Raw genomic sequence first — 26,240 nt, forward strand, 5'->3', positions numbered from 1 at the left:
ATAGCGCAAGTATTTTGTTCGACTAAAAAAAAGTACCAATCTCGGAAATGAAAGCAGAATTCTAAAAGACGAAGGCTCCTTGAATGAGGAGAAGGGAGAAGTTCCACATGACAGAGTAGACTTGAGATTCTGCTGAGGGGGAAGGGGTGGACGGTACCAACAATCCAACAAATAAAGATCTGTCTCCCTTTATACTGGGGGTCAACACAGACCCATTCAAATTGCATCTGGACAAGAACAAGGGTGAAGCCATCTCTTCACCATTCAGGAACTGAGCAAACGTAAAAGGGGAGAAAGTAATGAAAAGGTATGGAGTATTGGCAGGAAGGAGGGAGCTTTTGGTTGACCGCAGTGCTCAGTCTTCGGCTTTGGAGGCGGTGAGGCATTCGGTCTCTGAAGGGTCTTCCTGAGGAAACACCACGTAACACACCTTCTGGCCCATGTAGGTGACTCTCTCTGCAACACAACAGACAAGAACCGCACTTTTACTGGACAGAGAGGGGTAATACAGTTAAAGGAGAATTCACTTTTTTTTTTACAACCTGGACCTTATTTCCGGCTTTAAATATGATTTTTAAGTCAACCACTAAGCCAGGGGTGGCCAAACTTTTTTGGTTGTGGGCCGCATACAGAAAAATATAAAGAGTTGCGGGCCAAACAATATTTTTCAAACAATAAGACGATAAGACAGAGATAATTTAACATAACATTAGTATTAAATGTTTTTTTATAAATAGACCAGGTCAGGGTAGTCAAGTATAACCCCTTTTCAATGGTTTTAAATAGAAAAAACTAAATGGGGGGAATCAGTTTTTTGTTTTTCTTTCTTTTTCTTTATTTTTTAGTTTTTCCGTTTTTTTCCCGTTTTCGTTTTCCATTTTAAACTTTAAAACAGAAAAACGTTTTTAGCACAATTTTCTTTTCTTTTTTTTGTGCTAAATTCATGGCGGGCCACTTAAAAACGGGCAGCGGGCCGCAGTTGGCCCGCGGGCCGTAGTTTGGCCACCCCTGCACTAAGCTAAGTTAATCTCCGCACAAGAGAGAAGAATCACTCTTCTGATGAGCTAAAGCTACAGGCCCATGGTGCAGACCGACTCACCGACCACTCTGTAGACCCATTTGGGTTTTTTCTTCCATTGAACACCCAGGAAGTAGACGGGGACGCCGGTCAGCATGATGACCATTCCCAGACCGCAAACCACCGGCTCAGAGTACAGACTGAAGCCTAGCAGCACCGCCCAGAACAGCATGTAGCTGATGGGAATCAACATGTTTACCTGCGAAAAACAACAACAAAACACACACATATCAACATGATCACCTGCAAACAACAACAAAACCCACTTTTCAACACAATTTCTATTTTCTTCTTTGCAACTCCATCTGGGATGCACACACATTCATATCTCAATAGGATAAAACATGTCTAGTCTGCACATTATTTCTGCTTGTGTGTTACGGTATATAGAACTAGAAATACCACATTGTGGTTGTATGTCGCCGCCCACAAGTCAGCAGTCTACATCCAGTCTGTCCAGACACAAGCACTTCCCCCTTACTCGGACCAAAACGTATTTTTTTTTTGCAGATTTAAAGAAAATATTTTTTCAATGTACAGTAGTTTTTTAAAGTTTTGGTCAGAGTGAAATGTTGTATGGTCTCTCCCGATTCTAAATATAGCTGAACAGTTTGGTTTGGCATTTTACAAAATGTCTATGGGAAAATAAATGGCGGATACAAATCTCTGGTACAGTGCCGAAGCAGGAAGTAGGGGGGTCACTTTGCCTCTCTATTGGCAGGCTGTTGTACCTTGATGGGTCTCATGAGGTTGGGTTTCTTCCAGCGGAGGTAGAGGAGCCCGGCGATAGTCACCCCGTACGACAGGTAGTTGATGAAGGAAACATAGTTGATCAGGTTGTGTGTCTCTCCAATACACATGATCACTATGGTGGCACTGCACTGTGGGAGACAGAGGAAGGGTCAAAGGTCAAGCACATTTTAAACTGTTGGCCTGAAAACATGCAGAACAGAACCACTAACAGGCAGAACAGAACCTTGACAAAAACAGAACTGTGGAGTGCACAGGAACGAGGAGACAGATCTCTGGATCTTGGTGTGTGGACTTGGTGTGCTCTGTCAACAACGGAGTTGACTCAAACTTGTCAAACTCGCCCAATAAGAAGTGCATAAACGATCTTATCAAGGTGAGTAAACGCTATGTCGTATTGAAAAAGGTGTGTAATAAGAAGTGCATAAACGATCTTATCAAGGTGAGTAAACGCTATGTCGTATTGAAAAAGGTGTGTAATAAGAAGTGCATAAACGATCTTATCAAGGTGAGTAAACGCTATGTCGTATTGAAAAAGGTGTGTAATAAGAAGTGCATAAACGATCTTATCAAGGTGAGTAAACGCTATGTCGTATTGAAAAAGGTGTGTAAACGGCGTTTGCATGCGTTTAGCCTCCACAACAGCCCTGACTACACTGACCCAAGACCCTCCTCTCACTACTGTATAATTAGCTGACTTGGTGGTGCAGTACTCACACAGACCAGCAGGGCGGGGATAGGAGTGCAGTTCTTCAGGTGGATCATAGCCAGCAGGTAGGGCAGGTGACCCTCTCTGGCCCCTGAGAAACACAATCTGCAAATACACATAGTGTATATCAATATTAATATTATAATGGATATGGTGATATGAGTCTTTATCTTAGACTTATCTTAGATATGTTCCTGTAATATGGTGATATGGCATAAGTGTTGTGTTTTAAAGGCTGCAGTACAGTAAAGTGATGTAATGTTCTGAACTTACCAGACTGTTCTAGCTGTTCTATTATTTGCCTTTACCCACTTAGTCATTCTATCCACATTGTATATCCCTACAATATTGTCGCAAAATCAGTATTGAGGTATTTGGTTAAAAATATTGTGATATTTGATTTTGTCCATATCGCCCAGCCCTACCTATGCCTATAATCATCATCATCATCATCATCATCATCATCATCATCATCATCATCATCATCATCATCATCATCATCATCATTCTGTGTGTGTCTGTGTGTGTGTGTGTGTGTGTGTGTGTGTGTGTGTGTGTGTGTGTGTGTGTGTGTGTGTGTGTGTGTGTGTGTGTGTGTATGTGCGTGTGTGTGTGTTGACCTGGAGGAGGTGAACAGGTATCCATTGATTCCTCCGAAGGTGGACAGAGCTACAGAGATGGGCATCACCCAGGAGAACATTCCCAGCAGCTTCTCACCAAAGGTCTGGAACAACACAACACAACACAACACAACACAACACAACACAACACAACACAACACAACACAACACAACACAAGACAAGACAACAACAACACAACAACAACAACACAACACAACAACAACAACAACACAACAACAACACAACACAACAACTGACATGAGTTTAGTGATGGATTGGTACATTGATTAATTGACTAAGGAGTGACTGACGTCTCCCACCCATATTGAATACATATATTGAGACATATATTGAATATGTGAAGATGTCCTCACCACTGCCACGGCGTTGGAGGCCAGGAGCTCCTCAGGGCTCATGGAGGAGAAGTAGGCGATGTTGGTCAGGGTGTAGACCAGGGTCACCAGAGGGATGGAGATGTAGATGGCACGAGGCAGGTTCCTAATACAAATAATACACATTTGGTACATGTTTTGTGTGTGTGTGTGTGTGTGTGTGTGTGTGTGTGTGTGTACTCCATACTTGCGTGGCTCCACCACCTCTTCGGTGACGTAGTTGAGGAAGTTCCAGCCGCTGAAGGCGAAGGAGGCCAGGAGGAAGGCCAGGGCGATCTGTCCCACAGACGGCTCTCTGATGAACTCAAAGGCCACGCTGGGTACCAGGGCCTCATAGTGACCTGGGGGGGGGGGGGGGGGGGTTGTGAAGAGTATCATGCTGAAACTAAATTCACATTCCCATAAACATTTGTTAACCACAGACCTTATTTATATGCATTTAAGTGAAATCCCCATTCTAAAAGCCCATAGACTTTTCCACTGAAGAACCAAATGGCAGCGATTTCTGGATAAAGCCTACAAAAATCCCTGCAGTACTCAATTCCCCCTGCTGTCCGGTCGTTGCTCCGCCCCCTCTGCCGATCTGGGTTGTAGACTAGCACATGCTTCCTCTGATACATGTGCAGTCGCCAGCTGCTTCTTTTCACCTGGCAGCGAGGAGTTTCACCGGTAGGACATAGCATGTGGGAGGATCACACTATTCCCCTCGGTTCCCCTCCACCCGAACAGGCTCCCCGGCCAACCCATATGGATGCCCGACCGAGCCGGAGGTATCACAGGGCCTCGAACCTGTGACCCACGTGTTGGTAGGCAGGGAATCTACTGCTGCACTACCCAGGGCTGTATTACTGAACGGGCGTACCGGGCCCAGGCCCAGGGGCCCGAGAGCTCAGGGGGCCCATGAGCTGGAGTCTCTTCGCAGGCCGCCTAGAGACTCTAGCTTATGGGCCCCCTGAGCTCACTTTGCAGCTGAGACTCTAGCTTATGGGCCCCTGAGCTCACTACGCAGCTGAGACTCTAGCTTATGGGCCCTGCGAAGAGACTCTAGCTCAGGGGTGCCCAAATTCTTTCCCATGAAGGGCCAAAACTCAATCTGGGTGGAGGGCTGAGGGCCAAAAATAAACGTTGTGGAATTACATTAAAATGTATTGTGTTTTATAGAAAATTAACATTCTAAATCTAAAATAACATTTCAATATAATAATCTACTTTTTATCTGTTTGGTAATTGTAATAATTTGCAATTGGTTATATATATTTAAAAAAAAACATCTGCATTTGTGGGGAGCTTAAACATTTAATCAGTAAACACCCAGTTAAAAACAGTTGTATTTTCCACCTTTGTAATCAAGAGAGAAATTTGACTTAATTCACAACTTGAAAAATCCTCAAGGTACTTTGAAAATCAGCTTTATTGTCCATCTTTTGTAAACAATTTGCCATGACAATTTGCAGGGATGCAATCTCAGGAGTGAACACAGTATATCCGCAGCCACATTCAGACACTGTTTCACAAAGTCACCACATGAAAAAGCGTGTCCACCCTTTGCAATCAGTGCAGATATCTGATAAATTGCCCGAGTTGCATTCTGGATTTAAAAAAAATTAGGGCAATTTTTTTTTTTTTTTTTTGGCGCTGTGAGGGGGGGCCCGTGAGGGGGGCAGGCCCAGGGGCCCGTGAAGTCATAATCCGTCTATGGCACTACCCAGGCACACCAAAGCAGACGTTCTCTCTCACCAGAACCTGTGTGTGTGTGTGTGTGTGTGTGTGTGTGTGTGTGTGTGTGTGTGTGTGTGTGTGTGTGTGTGTTTACCTCTACAGATCTGGACCAGTCCAACCATGATGATGAGTCCCAGAGCAAGCAGCTTCCCGATGGTGAAGACGTCCTGGATCCTCGTCGCCCAACGCACACTGGAGCAGTTTACCCAGGTCAGGAACACTGCACACACACACACACACACACACACACACACACACACACACACACACACACACACACACACACACACACACACACACACACACACACACACACACACATTTAAATATATTTATTTGTATCCAGTCTGAGTCTATGATACAGCAAAAACCACCTCCTTATTGCAGAAATAGAGCAGAATTTAACCAGTGCCTTCCTTGGCCTTTGGTTTGGGCAATCCTGCCCTCTGCAGGCCACTTACAACCAGGCTGTGGACGTGACCTAGGCCTCCAAATATAAATACAAGCGTTACATTTGTTCCCGAGCAGTATAAAAGCAGCCCTGAGCACTTGCTACCGTAAAACCTCTGCCTGTAAACAAAAGTACATCCTACTTCCTGAATAGTGACCTCTCGAGACTTTCCACTTGCATTGAAAGTCTGTCGGCAAGCTCTGTGAAAAGCTGAAGAACACAGCTCCTAAGTGGGCAGGGTCTTGAGTTTGAAGCATGCTGCGCTTCACCCAATCAAAATGGAGTGGGCGTGACCGAGAGTCAAGCGGTGTGTGGAAGACCCATACTGCGTGAGGAAATTTGCATAAAAGGGAACTCTGTTCCAGCGGAGCCCCTTGAGTTTCCTGACTAGTTTTATTTATCCTATGTCTCTGTCTGTCCCTCTCTCTCTCCCTTACACACACACACACACACACACACACACACACACACACACACTTTCTCTCCATGCAGCCTGTGTGTGTGTGTGTGTGTGTGTGTGTGTGTGTGTGTGTGTGTTTGCGGGCGTGCAGGCGTGCAGGCGTTATCCACCATGTCATCCATTACTGGGTCAGGGCTCCCCTCCTACTACTACACAACTGTGAACAAACTGCTTCCGCTGCACGCATGCACACACACACACACACACACGCACACACACTAGTGGATTGTTGGCAGTAGGTAGCACATAGGTTACGCCAAACCCCACATAGGTTACGCTAAAACCACCACCGCAAAGCGTCCTACCTGTAGTTGTCCAGTCGGCAGGAAAGTATCGCAGGACTTCACGAGACTTGGTGACCGAGATCACGTTTGAGGTAATTTGATCCCTGTGCGACTCCAGGAAATGGCCTGGGGCGAAATATCACTCTGGTGGATGTTGAGGGATCACATTATGACGATATTTGGGGAAACGGGAATAAAAATAGCTATTTAGATGCAGGAAAGACAGGCTCACACTTGGCCCCAAATCAGCTCCATTTTACAACTGACTTGGACGCTATTGATCTCAAAACAACGCTAGGACGGCCAGAAACGCAGCGGACATCGCTGGGCGAGTGGTCAAATCATAATTATTGCCAGGAGATGGGTCCAGGGTAAAAAAAAAATGAAATTCTCCTTTAAAGTTCATGAAAAAAAGTGGCATTCTTGTTTTTTCCCACAATAATTTCATAATACCATTTGTAATGCCACCGTTGTAGTGCTGTTGTTCAAAATTAAAGTACATTTTCTCAGATTTATTGGTGTCTTTCTAGTCACACAATTTAATAGTCAGTGTTTCCCATACACTGATCTATTTGTGGTGATACACCCTACATAGATTTTGACCCCCACAAATACTGCCACATATTAATTTCAACTAGTTGACTGCAAACTCCTGCTTTAGTGCTTACAGTATATTATTATCTTGTCGGAATATTATTCCAGCCAATAAGTTAGGAAGCTCCCTTTTGATTTAATTTTACTTTTGTTTTGCCTACAAAGCAAAATGTTACTTTACTTGAAACTCCCCTGAAGTGATTTTGGTATTATTTATGCAAGCATAATTCTACCATATAGTAACCTGTATGCAGAATATATATAGTATACATATATAGGGAAACAATTATTTTTTTATCGCTGTAAAACCACAGAACGGTAAAGAAGATATTGATGTGTGTAGTTCTTCATAGATCTAGTCTCTTCATTTTGATCTCAAAGTGCGCCAGTTTGATCCATTTTTACTTGAAACTGTACAAAATTTCCTTCCAGGGGGGCATGCCCCCGGACCCCCCTAGGGGTTCAGTGGTCCATGACCTTTGGGTGGGCTGAGCCCACCCAAAGCTCTGATGCTAAAACCGCCCCTGGAGGGCCTCTTAAAGGCCGGCTTTCCTGATTTTCAACCATATTTGTGTCATTACAATGTCAGTAGTTGGATTAGATAAGCAGCCTTTACCTCCCCTCACTCAACCCTGGCTGATATCCCTTATCTCTCACATATTTTGTGGCCGCTCTGACGCGTTTTACGTCAGAGCGGCCAAGTCCAGCCCTGCAGAAGAGAGCAGCTGTAAACTACAAGTGTTGTGGGGGTGTGCCGCATATGATTCCGCCTCTAGAGGTCCTCCACACCCCTTCACAGCTCCTGAAGAAAAACAAAAGGCAGCCATCTTTTTTCACCGCATAGCCTAGGCTAGCTAATGTTAGCTCCCCTAGCTCCTTGCAAAGAACCATATCTCGGGAACGGAAGCAGGCGCAGCTACAGACACGGGACTGGCGGCATTGGAAAGCTCGTCAAATTTTACATCTAGTAGAAGGTGCGTTGAAGTTATGAAATCAACGCTGAGCAATGTACCCTTTTTTACATGAAATAGTTACAACATCAGATGCTCATAACTCCTAGGAAAATGCCTTAAACTGCATGAAACTTTGTGTGTGAAGACATCTCCCGACATATATACTTCGGTTTAAATTTGGTGCAATTTGGAGCCAAAAAAAATATTCTTCTTCTTCTTCTACTATTTTTTTATGTCGAAGCCTTCTTCTTCTTCTTCTTCTTTGAGTTTTATGGCGGTTGGCAAACATATATGTGCATTACCGCCACCTACTGGAGTTTGATATCAGCCAAATGCCTGAGGGGTGGGCGTGGAATAGAAGGCCACGAGCCCAGTGCATTGTGGGAAGTGTAGGATTTCTGCTCCCCGCTCCCGCCCCTCCCCTCAACACAGCCCCCCCCCCCCCCCACACACACACACACAGAGTGGATTTTGGTTGATTGCTCAGGCTCTGAACAACCAATTCAAAAAATGTCAACGGATTCCAACTCCTTAGGGGCGTGAGATTTAATATATCTTCATATTCCCCACGGGAAAGCCTTCCTTTAAGTGTGAAGCATTTGGAAAAAACAAATATAGCTTTTAATGTACTTTTTACATGCAGTGGAGTTGGGTTGAGCAGAGTTGGGGCGGATTAGCCCCGCTATGACTCTTCCGGGTATGACGTCATCGTCTACCCAACACGAGTCCCGTCTCCGTACATAGACTTGCCTGCGACTTTGGCTCCCAAGCTGTCTAAAACAGCGAGACGCCCATATTTACAAGTGTCACAGAAACATTTCAAAGCCACATACTAGAGAAGAAGGGTTCATAGCTTCTGGACGGCGGGGTTTGAAAGCTCGACGCTGCTCATAAATGCCTCTTTTCATCTGAAGTCTCTGCTGGTGATATTATTTTTTCCGGGTTAGAGCCCAGCCGTCACAGCGCTCAACAGCGCCACTCTGGTCGGAAGCTCGGTAAAAAATTATATCACCAGCAGAGACAGGAGAGAGCAGCTGTCATTTTCAATTCGATGCGTGATCACACAGTGTATGAAGATTTGATTGGAATGTATGGATGCACAGTCCATAACGGAGACCATTGAAGACATCATTTGTCGGTGTGGACTTGACATCATGCAGATGCAGGCCAGACATGTGATGCTGCCTCTGTGCTTCAGGGGAAGATGACAGGGGAGGCAAAAAGAATAGATAAAAACTCCAAAGCTCTCTCAATACACTGTGTCAACCACAGCCTCAACCTCCTACTGCAAGAGGTCACGTCAAAGTGTCCAATGGTGAGGGGGCCCTCTCTCTTGTGCATGACATCCACCAGATGATTTCCTCCTCCCCAAAAAGGCTGGATAGCAACCACCAGGGCCGGTTCCAGAACAAGATGACTAGGGATGCATCCTAGATAGGAAGGGGTGCGCATGCACGGGCTGACCGACCCGGGTGGCCGGCCGAAATTTGACATGTTATTTTACTAAAAATACTGCATTTTCCCATAATTTCAAGTAGAAAGATACCAGCCAAGCAAGAATATTTCAAGTGTTTCCATTGCTTTACTGAAATATTTGGACCATATAATGATAATACAATTATCTCAACCTTAAAAGGTTACATGTGCCAAAAAGCCATAAATTCGAATCAAAGAACAAAGAAAAACAACAATTATAATTCAAGTTTAAACAGTAAGTGTGCAGCTGCAGCATTTATTTAAAAAAAAACAAAAAAACACTCTTTTCAACTGAGCATGCAGACAATTAAAATAAGGGTGCAATGCATGCTTTTGCACCCCTGTAAAACCGGGCCTGGCAACCGCGCCTTGAAACCCCTCTCTCTGCCCAATGCGTTTGTGTGTGTGTGTGTGTGTGTGTGTGTGTGTGTGTGTGTGTGTGTATAATGCATACGTGCATGCATTGGCAGTGCACATTGTGGCAAAAATCTAATCTAAATCTACACTGACTCTGCGTCAGACTGTTGTAATCCATTCCATTTACTTTGTTAGCCTGTGAAATGTCCTTCCTTATTTTTTTAATCAATAACCATAAAGATAACTCACTGCAGCTCAGCTACTCCAGATGAAGTACTCATACTTGTCCTGCAGTCACCCTCTCAGATGCTGTCTCCTACTGTGTCTCTAAGACCAGCAGGTGGTGCTGTTTCATAATTTCACAGCACCTGAGTCCACTGAGCTTCTTTCAGCCAGCAGCTTTCAACAGCTCAAGAGAATATAATATAATATAATATAATATAATATAATATAATATAATATAATATAATATAATATAATATAATATAATATAATATAATATAATATAATATAATATAATTAAGCAATATAGCATGAGAGCCAGTGTGTTGTGGCAAATATATCCCGCTGATCAGCTGTTATCCCACGAGGCCGCAGGCCGAGTGGGATAACTGCTGAGCAGCGGGATATATGCCACAACACACGCAGCATGAGTGCTATATTGCTTTTATAAAACGGTTTCCAAGTATGATAATATAATAATAATAGTAATACTATAAGTCCGACTGCCATGGCATTCTGGTAGAGTCAGTTGAAACACTACTGTAAGGCGGGACCGCAAGAACGTGCGGGTGGTTTGATTGGATCGTTCTGGAGACTGAAGTTGACATTGGCCAATCCTGGCGCTTGCTGAGAAGCTGAGAGCTTTCTGGAAAGCCCGACACCAACTAACGTTACGGGGTTAAATGCGGGGTTAAATGCGGGGTTAACAGCCTTTTTTTTGCAAAGAAGACATTAGCCCGCGTCTATTCTTGTACAAAACATAATTTTCTGCGAAGTATTAGTAAAGTTATAAGCGAAGATCGATTCATAAGGATCTGACTGCTGTCTCCGCCATTTGTTTTTTCTACATTGTCATTGTAAACAAAGCCTTTTAGTAAGAGAGTTGCGTGGCCATGGGTTATGAGTTGCGTGGCCATAGGTTTTTGGAGTGGGTTACGGGATTTATACGATGGCTGTGAACCAATCAGATTGCTTGATTTGAGAGAGCCGTTTTATAATATAATAATATAATATAATATAATATAATATAATATAATATAATATATAATATAATAGAAGAGAATATAGTATAATAATAGAATAGAACAGAATAGAACAGAATAGAACAGATTAGAATAGAATAGAATAGAATAGAATAGAATAGAATAGAATAGAATAGAATAGAATAGAATAGAATAGAACAGAATAGAATAGAATAGAACAGAATAGAATAGAAGTTAATCACTTTAACTTTCAGACTGTGGTTCAGCATGGCTCTGCCGTGCAGAGCTGTAAACACACAGACTGACTTCCTCCACTGCAGAAAGGCTGCAGCACATTCAGCAAGACGGACACTTCCTTTTCCTCAAACACCTTTTCTCTTTATTCAGATTTCTTTGGGGGGAACAAAGAACAAACATCAAAACAGAGAAAATATAATAGTGCCGCAGGAATGAGTCCAGAAGACCTGCATGTTAACACTTCAGGTTTCTACAGTATGTGTAAAAGTCAATGGGGTTTTTCTATGGGGATTTTGGTTAAATGTTTGAAATAAGGTCTGTGTTAACAACATTTTATGAAACAGAGAACTTTGTGTTGTGCAAAGATACTCTTCACAAATGAGGACCACTTTTATGATTTTAGAAGCGTAAATGCATTTTTCCCCTCAATGCGATTTTTAGAAAATGCTTCAAAAGTCATAAAAGTGGTTCTCATTTGTGAAGATGATATATCTTGCTGAATACAAAGTTCGCTGTTTCGCAAACCTTTGTTAACCACAGACCTTATTTCATGCATTTAATCAAATTTCACAATACTTTTACACACATAGGAACCAGGAAGTGCAGGGACTTCTGGGTAAGCCTACAAAGATCCGTCATCGCTGTGGTACTATGAGAAATAGAAAGTTTGAAGTCTGAGCTCTGAGATGATTTTCTTGGGCTGAGGCTCGTTGACAGCAGACCATGCAAACTTTTCATTCAAGCTAAATCTTCAAAAACAGCATAGGCCAGCATGGCCACGCACAGATGCATTCTGTTTCGAACATGTTGTGATCCAAACTGGAGCGGGACTGAGCGGTACTGAGTGGGTGATCGGTACTGCTCTGGTCCCCGCTCCCCGCTCAAGCCAAAATCCCCCCGCTCCGCTCCACGCTCCTGTATGGTGGTGCAGGAGCTCGTCGAGGTACGGTGTGATGTGGTCGCGCTTCTTGGTGCCAGTGAGGAGTCGGGCAGCTGCATTTTGAACCAGTTGTAAGTGACAGAGCAGCGACTGATCCATGCCAACATACAGCCAATTACAGTAATCTAGCCGAGTTGTTCTGAAGGCATGGATCACCCTCTCCAGGTCCCTCTGGGGAAGATAGGCCTTGGTCTTATCTAGGAGTCTAAGCTGGAAAATGCTGTTTTTTACCACAGAGCTGAGCTGTTTAGAGAATTTAAAAGGGTATTATGGTCATGCTTAAAGGAGAAAATCGTCCAGAGGTAATGGTGGGTTAAGAGCTAGTGGTTTGGCAATATCTGGCTTGGTTAGCCCTCACGCCTTACTTGGCTCGACATCATATTTGCTCAGCTACGATACTCAAACACTGTTCAGATTTGATAAGGCCTATGAGCTCTTCTGCACAATAGTCTTAGCTCAATGTGTACGTTCACCTATCTGAGGTTTGAATTCTGCTACTTTCTTTCTGGCAAATATTTCTGACAGTGTAGCAGAGGCTGTACTGTTCCTCCTGGCCCACAGTAGTCACATCTGCTTGTATTAGAATGATGTTTGTCACAGATGTATGGCTGATTTCATGTGGCCAGTAGGTGGTGCTATACCTACAACTCAATATTGGCAGGCGGGCCTCTTCTGGCTGGGATGCTCATCAAAATATGACATTTGGAGCAACTGTGACCCTGTACAGTCGAGTTACACACCACTTTTGTTGTTGCCAGTAGGTGGCGCTGTGACTATAACTGGATATTAGCATGTAAATAAAGACGGACACAATTCTGTCACTTTCAGTGTGTTTAATTCCATTACTTTGCTCTGAAACAGTAATCACATAATGCACCAGCAAGAAAATGAGCAGCAAACTTTACAACAAAAAATAAAATAAAATCCGCCAAAATGGACGATAACATTTTGTCTTTTCTTTTCCTTTTTTTACATTTCTTTTTTTTCAGCACTAGCTATTTCTACTACATGGACTCTATAACATTGTATCCCTCTGTTATTATAATTAATCATTTCAGACATTACAGTACAGTGCATCTTATACATACATTCAATAGAACACAATGCAAAATGATATTTTAGGGAGTGCCTCCTAGTCCGACACCTCATGCGTCCGACACCTCAATAGGCCGAATAATGAAGCATTGGACAGATGTCTCATTAGTCCGACAGCTCGTTATCACAGAAATCAAAAGCTCATTCCGACATCTCGTTGGTCCGATGGGAAGTAACTAAGTACAAATACTTTGTTACTGTACTTACAGTAAGTAAGATCAGGTATCTGTACTTTACTGAATATTTATTTTTCTGACTACTTTTTTACATTTACTCCCTACATTTTAACCCAACTATCTGTACCTTACATTTTCAAAACAGGCTAGTTACTTTAGTTTTAATGCACAACAGACAAACATGATGTAGCTGTTGTTTGTCTCTCTCTTCTCGCGGCCTCCCAGTTGTCACGCATTATGTGCACCTTTTTGGTGGAAAAATCAGATCACACAAACTATTAAACAAGTATCTTTATACACATTAAAACATGTTTGGAGGGGATCTTTCAAGTTGAATAGTCTTTGAATGATATTAATATGACGTGAGTTTCAGTTAGCTTTGCACAGAAACACCCGGCAGAAATATTTATACTTTATTAGCCTACATTTCAGAGGCTGTATATATTTTTTTACTTTGACTTGAGTAAACAAGTTGAATCAGTACTTCTACTTTGACCAGTCTTTTTTTTACACAAGTAGCCTAACTGTACTTGTACTTAAGTAAAGAGTGTGTGTACTTTTCCCATCTCTGCCTGCAGTGTAAGATTCATGGCTCTCAATCAGTCGGCCCTGCCTCCTAATGAGAGCAATAATGTAGTTCTGCATGATAATGATTTCATTTCATTGATTTATATCAGGACAGATACACAACATATAACATGTGTCAACATCTGATGACATGTAGCATAGCATTTATAGCCAAGGCTCATTTGCAGTGCCCGTCCCTAGATGTTATTAAACACACCTGTTAGAAGCAAAGTACATTAAAAGGCAGTAAAATATACAGTAAACAAGGATATCATAAAATCATAATATCAGTCCATCATGGAGCAACACAAATAATCATACACAAAGGATATAAACATTATATAGGTCATAACCCACACACCCACAAACAGTCAATTGTGGGACCATTGGTAGTTATTCTTCAGTAATTCCTGTATATTGGTTTTAAAATGCTCCCAGCTATGATGCTGTTTAATGTGTGTGGGCAGACTTCCACATTTGGACCCCTGTACAGTGAGGGCTGTTTGTCCTATAGGGAGGTTTTCCAGAGCGGCACTTTGCAGTTCCCTGCAACAGCACCTCTAGTGGCTGTGCCCGAAGCCCCCCGAGGTTTGACCATATCACAGAGAACATGAGCATGAGCTTCTGTCTGTTTCAGAAACCATCATTCCACATACAGTAATAATGTGTTTGTTTGAGAAACTATGGAAGATTCAGTGTGAACAATGGACAAATAAAGAAAAATAAATTTGCCTCAGATTCATTTCCTTCTCATTATTTGGAATATTAGTTATTATAGTCGTTAGTATGGTATTACTAAACTGTTCCCTTGTTACACATAATAATGATCAGATTTTCACTTGATTCGTTTTGATATGTCCTTATTCATTTACTCTTTCTGCTAATCACCAGCACACTCAAGTGGAGAGCAGTCTAGTCAAGTCAAGTTGATTTGTGTAACAGTGTTGTGTTGATGGTAATTGCAGCAACCCATGTTAAGGGCTTGCCCAAGGGTGGAATCGAACTGCCGACCTCCTGCTTCCAAAGCGTACACGCTAACCACTACAACAAGAGAGCTAGCTCCCTTGGCGGAGCTGATTAACGGGCCTTTACACTGGGGGAGTGAGTTTAACCAACTTCCTCACTACCACTCGGGACTCACGAGGACTCACATTAATTCGGTTACATTTGTATAGCTAATTCACAAGCATGTCTCAGAGCTTTACAGAGAATATGTCTAGCTACGTCTTGTTAAGCACTATCAATAAACATAATTAAACAATCTTATATGAGAGAGGGAGGGGGCGGTAGAATGGGGGAGAAGGGAGAGAGAGTGGGGAGAGGAGAGGGAGAGAGAATGGATAGAACAAGGGGGAGGGGGGAGAGAGAGAGCAGAACAAACAGGGGATACTGGGCCTGGGCGATACGGTTAAAATCAATTTCATGATAATCTCAGGGGTCAGTTTGGAAACAATGTATATCACAATATGGTTCATGCAAGCAAAGTCATGTTTAGTAATCCAATTATCATATATCATAATTACCTGGCAATTGTCATATCATCACCATATGATGCCACTTAAAGACAACTAGTACTGAATTATCACCCAGCCCTATAGGGCATACATACAGCTGTTACATGTACTCATTCTGACCGGCCTGCAGACAATTGTGACTACAGTCTGACAACACCGCCATTCCCTCTGGCACACACAGCATTGGGCATCCGGCACTAAACTGAAACCACTAACATTTACAGCCTTCAAAATAAAAGCATATAGTGCTTTGTACGGCGTAGCGTAATATTAATATTAATAATAATAATAATAATAATAAACAATAATACTAATACTGACTTCAAAAGTTCCCCACTGTGAAATAAGTTTGATTTTGAAACAGTAGGCTACTGTGTTGGTGTTATTTAGCCTTTTCATTGGCTATTGCATGGTTAAATCAATTAATTTAATTAAACCGACCACCAGACTGATTTTAGGTGGTGACCTGGCAATCTGCCCCAAATATTCCTACTTAATATCATGGTAGAATTGGTGAAATAATCAGGGGGGGTCATGTGGGGGCGTGACCTCCAGTAGCCTATATTTCAATATACTATATTGAACCAATGACTCAAACAGGTAGCTTGATTTTAAATGTCAGAAGTGTAGGCTACCTTTTGAGTTGATTTGGTTGCCTCCTATCTGGCTCTGAGTGATTTAAGATTATTTTGGTAAGAATTTACGCAGCACAGAACAGTGTATGTTTTTATTTTGAAGGCTGTAAATGGTTGTGTTCAGTGCCGTTTGTGTGCCCCTGCTGGGGAAGGGGGGGAGGACTTGGCCTCTTTTGTTTCTAAGTTGAAGTAGCCTCCGTCCGTCAGCGATCCACTGCCTATTCAAGATGGCTGCATCTGTATCTTCAGTAGCTCCTGCAGTGTCTGCTTGTATCAAAGCATCTCTGATGTTTACTTCACCTGTTTGACAGTAGAGTATGCCTGGTCCTGATCCATGGTGGCTGGATTGAGGCTCTGGTAGGTGGAGTCTGGATTGGATTTAGAGGCTGGAGCAGACTTCTTCTTGGTGGGAATCTGCAACAAACAAGATGAAGTATAGCAAGGTGACAAGACAGGACAGCACACCTCAAATACAATGGGAGCCATGGAAACAGTCCTACATCTTGCATGTAGGCTACATCTGTTCTGCATTAACACGACACACTCAAACCACACATCGGCATCTAAATCCGGCCCTTAACGTTCTCAAAAGAAAACAAAACAACCCCCCAAAAATCAATAAAAGGCAGCATTATGTTAATAAACCTGGAGGTGAATGTCTACAATGAGCATGTACTGCTGTTTAACTCCATTCCAACAGAGGCCGCTGTCTACAGTTAGACTGGACTAAAGGCCTCAAGTTGACTCTTGCTCAACTTCTCTCATGAGAGCCTGGGTACCCATTACTACAGACAGGAAGACCCGCCCCGTGTTCTGGTGCTCTTTCCGCTTTGTCCTCCATAGAAGGATGGTTTTATATGATGTTAGATCATTTTATTTGTGTAGCTACATAGCTGGATAACACGCATCACATTTATTTACGTTACTATGATGCCCTGTTTTCAGAGCAGAATTACTTTTTTTGGGCCGTTCCCCGCATTTCCGCCGGAATACCAAGTGTGTTTGCACCGGATGACGTGGTGCTACGCTTTTGGCCCCAGACTATGCTCAACTCAAGTGGCAGGTTAGTAACGTAGTAGACACACATTCTTAAATGTTACAATACAGAGAGATGCAAGGGCTTTCATCAATGAGCGATGGGCTCAATCACCATTGTGTTAAATCACTTGAGGATATATAGTGACTTTACAGATATTTATTTGCATTCAAATCTTCGTATTCTCACTTTAAGTTAAGTTTCTGTGTTATCTTTGTTTAATCTGCCAAGGACCTGTCAGGGATCCACCACCAATTCAAGTTGGCTGCATCTGTATCTTCAGTAGCTCCTGCAGTTTCTGCTTGTATCAACGCATCTGTGATGTTGACTTCACCTGTTTGACAGTAGAGTATGCCTGGTCCTGATGATCCATGGTGGCTGGATTGAGGCTCTGGTAGGTGGAGTCTGGATTGGATTTAGAGGCTGGAGCAGACTTCTTCTTGGTGGGAATCTGCAACAAACAAGGTGAAGTTTTGCAAGGTGACAAGACAGGACAGCACACCTCAAATACAGTGGGAGCCGTGGAAACAGTTCTACATCTTGCATGTACCCTACATCTGTTCTGTTTTAACACGACACACTCTAAACCACACATGAGCAAGATTCGGCCCCAGGGCCGGACCCCGGCCACTGGACCATCTATCATCTCAATCTGGCCCTCAACGTTCTCAAAGGAAAACAAAATGACCCCCCAAAAAATCAATAAAAGGCAGCATCATGTTAGTAGTGGCTTGTGACCCTGAGATACCTGCTGAAGATGCAGAAGGGTTCTCAACAATGTGGATGCTCTGACCACCCTTCACCAAGGAAGACCACCATGAGGAGGAACCAACTGGCAACACCATACAGTGGCAGCCATCGTGAATTGGTGCTCCCAGCTGGATCCCAGCCAGCTGCCAGGCGGCTGCCTTGCAAGGAACTGAACTTTGTTACACCATAAGGGACCCTGCTTTGGAGTAACTAAGAATATCTGTCTTGTTTATTAAGAGGTCAAATTGGTTAAAGTTATAAGTTGAGTTGAGTTAAGTTAAGTATATTCAGTTAAATTTCTGTGTTATCTTTGTTTAATCTGCCAAGGACCTGTCAGGGAGGCGCTGCCAATTCAAGTTGGCTGCATCTGTATCTTCAGTAGCTCCTGCAGTTTCTGCTTGTATCAATGCATCTGTGATGTTGACTTCACCTGTTTGACAGTAGAGTATGTCTGGTCCTGATCCATGGTGGCTGGATTGAGGCTCTGGTAGGTGGAGTCTGGATTGGATTTAGAGGCTGGAGCAGACTTCTTCTTGGTGGGAATCTGCAACAAACAAGGTGTAGTTTAGCAAGGTGACAAGACAAGACAGCACACCTCAAATACAGTGGGAGCCATGGAAACAGTCCTACATCTTGCATGTACCCTACATCTGCATTAACTCATTCACCGCCAAAGACGTCTTTGACATGTTATCAGGAATAGCCATCCACGCCAAAGACGTGTTTGACGTGTTTTTGTTTTTATTAGTGCAGCGCGTAGTTCAAAGACTTCCCCAGCCTGTGACAGGGTATCAGGTCCCTGCCCTCAAAGACAAAACCGACAACACGTGAACAAACACATACCGCAGCTGTTGTTTTGAAATGAGCAGGAGGAAAAACAGAAAACAGAGAAACGCGCTTCCTTGTGCAGAGAGGAGAAACGCCATTGAAACGCCCCTCGGCGCGCTGCACGAGCTGGTCGGCTTGCTGCAGGGCAGCGGACATCGATCAGTTGTTCGCGGTAGTCAAACCCGTGACCAACATGATCGATCCTGGTCCCTGGACCCCGTTCCTGTGTGCTAGCCCGAAAGAGACGAGACGGAGTCACAACTATGTGAGCAGGAGGAGAACAGCAGCCTCGCCACAGAAATTGCTTTCACACAGAGCCAAGCAGCACGGCCACTTTCCTGTCGAGGGCAAGGAAGACTGGACTCCAATGCGACAGGACCCGGATGATCTCGCGGTAAGGAGTGTGTGTGTGTGTGTGTGTGTGTGTGTGTGTGTGAGAGAGACTACACTGATCTCTGCATTCTATGATCGTATAGTTTATTGAGACACTAGTACACTACACTGTCTCTGTCCTAAATGTGATTATATAGTTTACTGAGGATATGTTGCTTTTATTTCAGATGAGGAGCCGATTGTGAGCCCACATCTCAGAATGAGGTCAGGACGGTCAGGACGGTCATTTAGGTCTGCTAAATGACGAAATGTAATGTAATGTAAAGAGACACACATGGGCCCCGCGCACACACACACACATTCACACTCACTCACACTGAGTAAACTGTATTGTTGAATGTAAAAAAAGCACTTCATGTATACAGTATATATATATATATATATATATATATATATTTTTTTTTGTCATTTGTGTCATAACAAATAATATTTACATGTCTGATGTCAATACAGTTCAAAATAAAAGAATTGAGAGCGAGTTCTGCCTGAGATTGTGTCCTTGCACAAAAATGCAATTTTCTGCCATTTCTCTTCTCAGAGAGACCTTTTTGGTGAAAACAGGGTGTATATAAATGGCTATAAGTAGAGTACAGAACATGCTAAAAGCTCACTTTTTTTTCTGGTGAACCCAGAGACGTACATCTTCATTTTGAGGTATTGCAAATCACTTTGGTGCTAATAGATAATTTACTGTGGGTCTTGAAAGATGACCAACAATTATGAAAATCTTTGGCCTGTGCTAAATATTGGCAGTCCTAAACTGGCCATGAATGAGTTAACACAAAACACTCTAAAGTTTAAACCACACATGAGCAAGATACGGCCGCAGGGCCAGACTCAATCCGGCCCTCAATGTTCTCAAAGGAAAACAAAACAACCCCCAAAAAATCAAATAAAAGGCAGCATCATGTTAACTCATTCATGGCCAGTTTAGGACTGCCAATATTTAGCACAGGCCAAAGATTTTCATAATTGTTGGTCATCTTTCAAGACCCACAGTAAATTATCTATTAGCACCAGAGTGATTTGCAATACCTCAAAATGAAGATGTACGTATCTGGGTTCACCAGGGGAAAAAAAGTGAGCTTTTAGCATGTTCTGTACTCTACTTATAGCCATTTATATACACCCTGTTTTCACCAAAAAGGTCTCTCTGAGAAAAGAAATTGCAGAAAATGGCATTTTTGTACAGCACACAATCTCAGGCAGAACTCGCTCTCAATTCTTTTATTTTGAACTGTATTGACATCAGACATGTAAATATTATTCGTTATGACACAAATGACAAAAAATATATATATATACATGAAGTGCTTTACATTCAACAATACAGTTTACTCAGTGTGAGTGAGTGTGCAGACAGACACACAGACAGACAGACAGACAGACAGACAGACAGACACACACACACACACACACACACACACACACACACACACACACACACACACACACACACACACACAGAGAGAGAGAGAGTTCTGTCCATCGCACCTCCTTCCAAGGGAACACTATTGATCGCCCCGCAAATTAGCATAGGAGGGGAACACCCATCTGGTCTGAGATCAGCGTCTAGCCTCCTCTGCCTCGCATCGTTTTCCTCCTCTCAGTCGGGCTGGGACGAATGCTGCGACACAGGAACGGGTCGGGCTTGGCTTTGGGACCAGGCGCTGGAACCGGATCGATCATGTTCGACACGGGTTTGACTACTGCGAACAATCCAGGTTCGCCCTGCAGCAAGGCGAGCAGTGCAGCGCGCCGAGGGGCGTTTCAATGGCGTTTCTCCTCTCTACAAGGAAGCGCGTTTCTCTGTTTTTCCTCCTGCTAATTTCAAAACAACAGCTGCGGTATGTGTTTGATCGCGTGTTGTCGGCTTGCCTTTGAGGCAGGGACCTGAAACTATGTCACAGGCTGGGGAAGTGTTTGAACTACGCGCTGTACTAATAAAAACAAAAACACGTCAAACACGTCATTGGCTGGGAGGGCTATTGCTGATAACACGTCAAAGACGTCTTTGGCCATGAATGAGTTAATACATCTGGAGGTGAATGTCTACAATGAGTCTGTACTGCTGTTTAACTCTATTCCAACAGAGGCCGCTGTCTACAGTTAGACTGGACTAAAGGCCTCAAGTTGACTCTTGCTCAACTCAAGTGGCAGGTTAGTAACATTAGCGGTTGCGATGACAGAAACAGAGTTAGGATGAATTCTTCAAAAAAGAGAAATGTTGCCTCTGAATGTCGAGTTTCTAACTAAGAGAGGACATCTAGATATTTTGGAGCCTGAAAAGGTGTGTTTTTAGTCTTTGCCGAAAGATCGGCAGTGATTCGGCCGTCCTGACCGAAGGTGGGAGCTCGTTCCATCATTGAGGTGCCAGGGACGAGAAGAGTCGCGATCGGGATGAGCGACTTTTGAGCCCCCGTCGCAGAGGAGGGCCGAGGCGTCCTGCAGTGGTGGAGGAGCGGACCTTCTTACAGAAGGTCGGCTTGGAACCCAAACAAGTGAAGGAAGCCACTGGGGAGATGGAGCCATGCTCCGGCTGCGCTCCGGTACGGCTTCGGAGCCGATATATTCCACTCTAATCAATGTGTCAACTTCCACCAACTCCGCTGCGTTGTGTGTCTACTCCGTCCCAGCTCCAACAATCCAGAGCTCTCCGAAGCAGATACGCAAGGCTTCTATTTTTACCGGATGTCGGAGCAAAGCCGCAGCAAGTTCGCACAGATAAGGGTAGAGTGGGACAGGAAGTACGACACAGAAACAAAATAAAACATCCGGTGGTTTTCAGAATAAAACACTCCGTGTTGACCCCAGATCGTATTTCACATAATCACATCAACATAACATCACAATGGGCGGAGCCAGGCCTGGAGTCAACAGGTCAGAGGTGCTTACAGCATTCAAGATCAAGCCAGAGGACAAACATGGATGAGCAAAAGTTCATCATTGAAGTGGAAAACCACAAAATAATATATGACATGACACATCCTTTTTACAAGCAAGTCCACCCCTCCTACAATGATCAACAATGATCTTCTGCCTGTTTGTTGTTGTATTTATCCCACATACAAATTGTCTCGCGTGAATGCACGCGATTTCACCGCAAGAACTTGTCGGTCTCGTCACTCCAGCTGTCTGGCGGAGCGGAGCCGTGACGTGCTCTGCACGCCACCGGTTACGTGTTGGCGGAGCACGGAGCAAAACCGGAGCACAGCAGCAACTCAATGCAAATGCACTCAGTGGAATCCCGGCATCAGGGACAAAACGCTTGTGAACCTGAGATAACTGCTGAAGATGCAGAAGGGTTCCCAACTATATGAATGCTTTGACCACCCTTCACCAGGGAAGACCACCATGAGGAACTGGCAACACCATACAGTGGCAGCCATCTTTAATTGGTGCTCCCAGCTGGATCCCAGGCAGCTGCCAGGCGGCTGCCACCCAAAGAACAGACCTTTGTTACACCATAAGGGACCTTGGTTTGGAGTAACTAAGAATATTGTTTATTAAGAGGTTGAATTGGTTAAACTTAGTTAAACTTAGGATAAGTTGAGTTGAGTCAAGTCAAGTATATTAAGTTAAGTTTCTGTGTTGTTGATATTTTTGTTTAATATGCCAAGGACCTGTCAGGGAGCCGCCGTCAATTCAAGGTGGCTGCATCTGTATCTTCAGTAGCTCCTGCAGTTTCTGCTTGTATCAAAGCATCTCTGCATGATGTTTACTTCACCTGTTTGACAGTAGAGTATGACTGGTCCTGATGATCCATGGTGGCTGGATTGAGGCTCTGGTAGGTGGAGTCTGGATTGGATTTAGAGGCTGGAGCAGACTTCTTCTTGGTGGGAATCTGCAACAAACAAGGTGAAGTTTAGCAAGGTGACAAGACAGGACAGCACACCTCAAATACAGTGGGAGCCAACAGTCCTACATCTGTTCTGCATTAACACGAAACACTCTAAAGTTTCAAACACACATGAGCAAGATACGGCCCCAGGGCCGGACCCCGGCCACTGGACCATCTATCATCTCAATCTGGCCCTCAACGTTCTCAAAGGAAAACAACACAAACCCCAAAAAATCAATAAAAGGCAGCATCATGTTAATACATCTGGAGGTGAATGTCTACAATGAGTCTTTACTGCTGTTTAACTCTATTGCAACAGAGGCCACTGTCTACAGTTAGATTGGACTGGCTCTTGTCAAAGGAAGGCACGGCACGCAACCTTATTCCCCACTGAAGTCAGCTGCTGTGGTTTCCCAGCAACATCAGTGTGATATTTCTTACAGAAGGTCGGCTTGGAACCCAAACAACTGAAGGAAGCCACTGGGAAGATGGAGCCATGGCATCTGAGACCATCTCAAGATGGTTGTGTTGACGAGAGCCCACAGTTGGAAACCTTATGCAAGCAAAGGCTAATTTGTTCTTTACTGCCCCCCTCAGGTGAGGTGTAGCCTACAGGCTATGGGACAAAACGCTTGTGAACCTACCGAACTTTGTTACACCAGGACCCTGCTTTGTAGTAACTAAGAATATATGTATTGTTTATTAAGAGGTTGAATTGGTTAAACTTAGGATAAGTTGAGTTGAGTCAAGTTAAGTTAAGTATATTAAGTTAAGTTTCTGTGTTATCTTTGTTTAATCTGGCAAGGACCTGTCAGGGTTCCGCCGCCAATTCAAGGTGGCTGCATCTGTATCTTCAGTAGCTCCTGCAGTTTCTGCTTGTATCAAAGCGTCTGTGATGTTCACTTCACCTGTCTGACACGACTAGAGGATGACTGGTGCTGATCCATGGTGGCTGGATTGAGGCTCTGGTAGGTGGGGTCTGGATTGGATTTGGAGGCTGGAGCAGAGTTCTTAAAGGTGACACTCTGCAACAAACAATGTGAAGTTTAGCAAGGTGACAAGACAGGACAGCACACCTCAAATACAGTGCGAGCCATGGAAACAGACCTACATCTTGCATGTATCCTACATCTGTTCTGTATTAACACACACTTAACACTTTAGATCCTGCTCAGGTGTAAATAGGCCACCCTTCTCATAATTATATATATATAATATTCTTTACATATATATATATAATATTCTTTATATATATATATATATATATATATATATATATATATATATATATATATATATATATATATATATATATATATATACAGTATATATATATATATATATATATATATATATATATATATATATATATATATATATATATATATATATATATATATATATATATAGCCCTGGTAAAACATCTATGTAGACATCAGGATGTAAATAAAGTAAAAATAAAGTTAAAAATGCATAAATACAGTTTAAATATGTATGCAAGGATAAAATAAATAAATAAGTATAAAACTGTACATGAATGATAACATGTATAAAGTAGAAGTCATACTGTTTACAGCTTTAAGAGTCAAAGTTTGGAGTTCATGCAAATTACCATATAGTTTGTTTTTTTCATTCAAGGATTAAACTTGTGTAGTCAGACGATCAGCCTAACATGCTTTGTAGCCTAATCTGTCAATCATTGGTTTTCTTCAATGTAATTGGAAGTCGTAAATCAAACAGCCAACCCAAGTCCAGTCTCAGGGTTAGGGGCGGGTCTTAGTGGTGAGCTGAGCATCTATCGGAGTTGGGGAACGACAGAAGCGGTTTGTCGCCATTCAGAGAACAAGAGATATTTTACTGAGAGCATTTCGTTCATAACTCAAGGGTTTGACGACCAGTATCCTGTGGTTTTGGACGTTGTGTTATCTATAAGAGGTAAATACGAGTCTGTGTGTTGTTTTATATGCTGTAACTGAATGTTAGAAGTGTAAAAACTATGTTTTGTTGCTAATAGCGTTTAGCCGTTAGCTTAGCTAAATCGTCATTAGCATTGCAGTCGAACTGTTAGCTTTGCATTTGAAGCAACTGGTTAAGACAAGCTACTGCTAAATCGCCATGAAATAGTGTTTGGACTTGTTGCTTAGCTGATATATTTGATTCAGGAGACGGACAGTGGTCACTGAGAGAGAGCGGACCAGGAAAGCTCTGTTTGGACAATGTGGAGAAGTTCCCCCTCGGTCCTGTGGGTGTGCTGCTGCTGTTGGACTGTCTGCTGTTTCTTCTGACATTCTTCCGCTCATCCATTCCCCCCGTTTGCCATTCATCTGCCCCATCCATCATCTACCCCCCTACTTCCATGAACTACCCCCTTCTGATTAGTTCCTGGTTTCCGTGAGTACTGACTGCACGTGCCTTTTGTTTTACCTGCTTGTGTGAACAAGTGAAGCATTACAGTTTTCAGGCCTCCAGGCTTCCAAGCTACACTCAGGCCTGCAACATGTGTTTCTGGGTTTGAGTGAGTGGTGTGTGAGTGTGGGCCCACAGTATATTTTTGAGGTGTATTGTTTTCAAAGAGGTTATACATAATAGTAATTGGACATATAATTTAGAGGTAACGGATAAATCAATAACAAAGAATTTAAATATAAATAGATACATTAATAATAATTGTTGTTTGTCAATTGTCCATATTATTAGGGGTCCAAGCACGAAGTGCGTGGATCCCTATTGTAATTGTTCCGTTTATTATTAGGGGTCCAAGCACGAAGTGCGTGGATCCCTATTGTATCTGTTCCGTTTATTAGGGGTCCAAGCACGAAGTGCGTGGATCCCTATTGTATCTGTTCCGATTATTTTTTTTTTTCTTCTTCTCCGGTAAAACTGTATGTACAGCAGAAACTGTAATGCTCAGCGTAGCCAGACTGGGCACATAGATTGTAAATGTGCCTCACTACTCAGAAACAAAAAATTACCCATATCGGCCAGATGGTGGCGCTATAACAGACCATTTCGCGTTATGGTCCATATCTTCTGAACCGTGTGTCCTATACTCAAAATTTCACTTCTCAGGGATTCCTTGGATCAATACGCATCTATCCATATAGGCCCCGCCCATTTGCGTGTGCCTAGATTTTCCGCCATTTTGAATTTTATCAAAAACCTACTTTTGCGAACTCCTC

At 43.1% G+C, this 26,240-nt stretch overlaps 1 protein-coding gene across 1 annotated transcript in view; it reads right to left on the reverse strand.

Annotated features, from left to right (window-relative positions):
• Positions 1–355: 355 nt before the first annotated feature.
• LOC310791578 (asc-type amino acid transporter 1-like) overlaps positions 356–26,240 on the reverse strand; it is a gene marked incomplete at both ends in the record, with an annotated part of 207,807 nt that continues 181,922 nt past the window's right edge. The window contains 8 exons of the mRNA XM_083653245.1: positions 356–456; positions 1,100–1,277; positions 1,810–1,959; positions 2,546–2,642; positions 3,158–3,261; positions 3,533–3,656; positions 3,738–3,891; positions 5,364–5,489. Of these exons, the coding sequence (XP_083509371.1) occupies positions 356–456; positions 1,100–1,277; positions 1,810–1,959; positions 2,546–2,642; positions 3,158–3,261; positions 3,533–3,656; positions 3,738–3,891; positions 5,364–5,489 (1,034 nt within the window). The remainder of the gene's footprint in view (positions 457–1,099; positions 1,278–1,809; positions 1,960–2,545; positions 2,643–3,157; positions 3,262–3,532; positions 3,657–3,737; positions 3,892–5,363; positions 5,490–26,240) is intronic.

This window comes from Poromitra crassiceps, assembly GCF_964638095.1.
Source record: "Poromitra crassiceps genome assembly, chromosome: 16".
In the NCBI taxonomy this organism is placed as follows: domain Eukaryota; kingdom Metazoa; phylum Chordata; class Actinopteri; order Beryciformes; family Melamphaidae; genus Poromitra; species Poromitra crassiceps.